This window comes from Chinchilla lanigera, unplaced genomic scaffold (genome assembly GCF_000276665.1).
Source record: "Chinchilla lanigera isolate Chin_1 unplaced genomic scaffold, ChiLan1.0 scaffold00044, whole genome shotgun sequence".
Classification (NCBI taxonomy): domain Eukaryota; kingdom Metazoa; phylum Chordata; class Mammalia; order Rodentia; family Chinchillidae; genus Chinchilla; species Chinchilla lanigera.
Genome location: NW_004955445.1, coordinates 2,976,786 through 2,979,636, shown reverse-complemented (window position 1 = coordinate 2,979,636; position 2,851 = coordinate 2,976,786). Strand labels below are relative to the sequence as shown.

The 2,851-nt window shown below is 55.1% G+C and overlaps 1 protein-coding gene across 1 annotated transcript; it reads left to right on the top strand.

The window, feature by feature from the left end:
* Nucleotides 1-261: 261 nt before the first annotated feature.
* Mc3r (melanocortin 3 receptor) lies at nt 262-2,611 on the top strand. Its single transcript, XM_005392278.1, has one exon. The coding sequence runs from the start codon at nt 346-348 to the stop codon at nt 1,315-1,317; it is 972 nt and encodes a 323-aa protein (XP_005392335.1). The 5' UTR covers nt 262-345; the 3' UTR covers nt 1,318-2,611.
* The last annotated feature ends 240 nt before the right edge of the window (nt 2,612-2,851 follow it).

Below are 2,851 nucleotides of genomic sequence, written 5' to 3'. Positions count from 1 at the left end.
ATAGGCACCACACCCCCTGCCTTGCTATGACTAGAGCTGTCACTGTAGCAACCAGCGGCGGGCTCTCGGTGCCCGGGCGGGGATGAGGGGCCGCAGAGGCGTCGGAGGAGAGAGGAAGGAGGCGGCGATCGGAGGCTCGCACCGCCGCTCCTGGAGACGCAGGAAAGTTCCCCTACGTCTCCAAGCCCCCTCTCCCTCTCGCACCCCTTCTCCTCCCAGGTAAGAACGAACCTGAGCCTGCCCCAGACCAGCCTCCGGCTCCACGGAAGCATCGGGAGGGAGATGCCGCCCTTGCCCTGAGGGCCAGCAGCTCCCCGGCCCCGCAGGACCCGGATCGGCTGAGCCATGAACGCGTCCTGCTGCCCGCCCTCCGCGCGCCCGACTGCGCCCAACACCTCGGAGCTCCGCGCACCCGCTTCCCTCGGCAACCACAGCAGCAGCGGCTTCTGCGAGCAGGTCTTCATCAAGCCCGAGGTCTTCCTGGCGCTGGGCATCGTCAGCCTGCTGGAAAACATCCTGGTCATCCTGGCCGTGGTCAGGAACGGCAACCTGCACTCGCCCATGTACTTCTTCCTCTGCAGCCTGGCGGTGGCCGACATGCTGGTGAGCGTGTCCAACGCCCTGGAGACCGTCATGATCGCCATCGTCAACAGCAACGCGCTGACCTTCGAGGACCAGTTCATCCAGCACATGGACAACATCTTCGACTCCATGATCTGCATCTCGCTGGTGGCCTCCATCTGCAACCTCCTGGCCATCGCGGTGGACAGGTACGTGACCATCTCCTACGCCCTGCGCTACCACAGCATCATGACGGTGAGGAAGGCCCTCGCCGTGATCGCGGGCATCTGGCTGTGCTGCGGCGTGTGCGGCGTGGTGTTCATCGTCTACTCGGAGAGCAAGATGGTCATCGTGTGCCTCATCACCATGTTCTTCGCCATGATGCTGCTCATGGGCACCCTCTACGTGCACATGTTCCTGTTCGCCCGGCTGCACGTCAAGCGCATCGCGGTGCTGCCGCCCGCCAGCGGGGCGGCCCCGCAGCAGCACTCGTGCATGAAGGGCGCCGTCACCATCACCATCCTGCTGGGGGTGTTCATCTTCTGCTGGGCCCCCTTCTTCCTGCACCTGGTCCTCATCATCACCTGCCCCACCAACCCCTACTGCATCTGCTACACCGCCCACTTCAACACCTACCTGGTCCTCATCATGTGCAACTCGGTCGTGGACCCCCTCATCTACGCCTTCCGGAGCCTGGAGCTTCGCAACACGTTTAAGGAGATTCTCTGTGGCTGCAGCAGCGTGAATCTGAGATAGGGCGGCCGGACCCGGGAGAGGCTCAGCAGCCCAGTCCCCCTTCGCCTCTGCATCTGGCCAAGATGCTTAGAAAGGAAAAGAAAAATATTGAGAGGGTATAAAAATGTGTCAACAGACACGATGACTTTTAAAAAGAGAAAGTGACAAGAACAGGCGCCCAGGGAGGACCCCAGAGTGGGTCAGTCATCTCTGGTCTCTCCAGAATCACTGGAGACCACAGTACCTTCCGCCCCAAGGCTTGCAGTGTCCCCCTGCTCCTCTGCCTTGCACCCCTGCCTTCCACGCTGGAGGAGTCTCCCACACAGGAAGCTAGCTCAGCCCTCCAGCAAGCAAACCTCCTAACAGCTCAGCCCTCCAGCAACCGGCTGCACAGGTAGCTTTGTGCTTGGTCTGTGAAAGCTTGAGTTGCTAGCCTATTACTTTAATTACAGTAAACCAAGTCTCAAAACAGTGAAGTCTTTGTGGAAAACGTGATGTGCCGCTGCTTTCCCTCTTCTTGCCCTTGCACCCACCCCAGCTTCCAAAATAGCATGGAGGTGTCTCCCACTTCTGCTCTTGTGGTGGTTGTTGTTGGGGTTTGTGCATTCAATTGAAGGCAACCTGCAAAGTCTGTTGACAAAGAGAAAATGCTGTGGATAATGAGAATGTCACTGTTGTATTCTTGTATTTTAATACCTTGCTATTTCACGGTAGAAGTTACTTTTTTAAAATGAAGATATTATTATTATTATTATTATTATTAATTATTTTACTGCCTTTAAAACAAGAGAGGAACTGGTGGGTAGGAGGCTGTGTAAATGTATATATCCCAAGGAAGCGTACTTTGAGAAACTGCAGAACTGCCATGTGGCTTTCTCGGTTTTGCTCATAGTAACTCCGTCTCCATCACATAATTAAGTCGACAGTGTCTGTGAAAGAATGTTTTCTGGCTCACTGCTCCCTTGGCTCGGCATGACATTAAAGTTGGGTGACGCTGTTCTCAATGTTCGTGCTTTGTCAAATAAAGCAACTCCTTCCCATGCACACAGGGTTAGGTTACTGACCGGCAGTGTGTCCTGCGGGATGCTGCTAGCACCCGCCAGGTCCTGTCTTGGCCTGGCTCCCTCTCCTTTGCACCGTGCACAGCCCCCAGCCATGAATTCTTATGTTGTACTGGGCCGCTGGGGTGCTGTTGTGTGTTTACCTTACTCTGGAACATATGGGGGGGAGGGCTTGAGGAATGTCTGCTCGTGTAAAACCCTGTGTTTTTTGTGATTATTTTTGGTACCTAAAGAATGTCTGCTCATATAAGCAAAACTACGTGTTTCTTGTGATGTTCAGAAATAATAAAATGCTTCTGCGGCTGCTGCACTTGTGTCGCGTTGTGGTACACCAGCTGGAGGCACCCTGAGTGACTGCCGTAGCTACTGTGCGTCATACTGAAGTCCAGGAACTATCTCGTAAGTGGCATAAATAGCTGCATTGATCGGACAGCCAGCCTTTTCTAGGGCAATGCTTTTCAGCCAAACCACCAAAACCTCCCACTTAGTTTCCG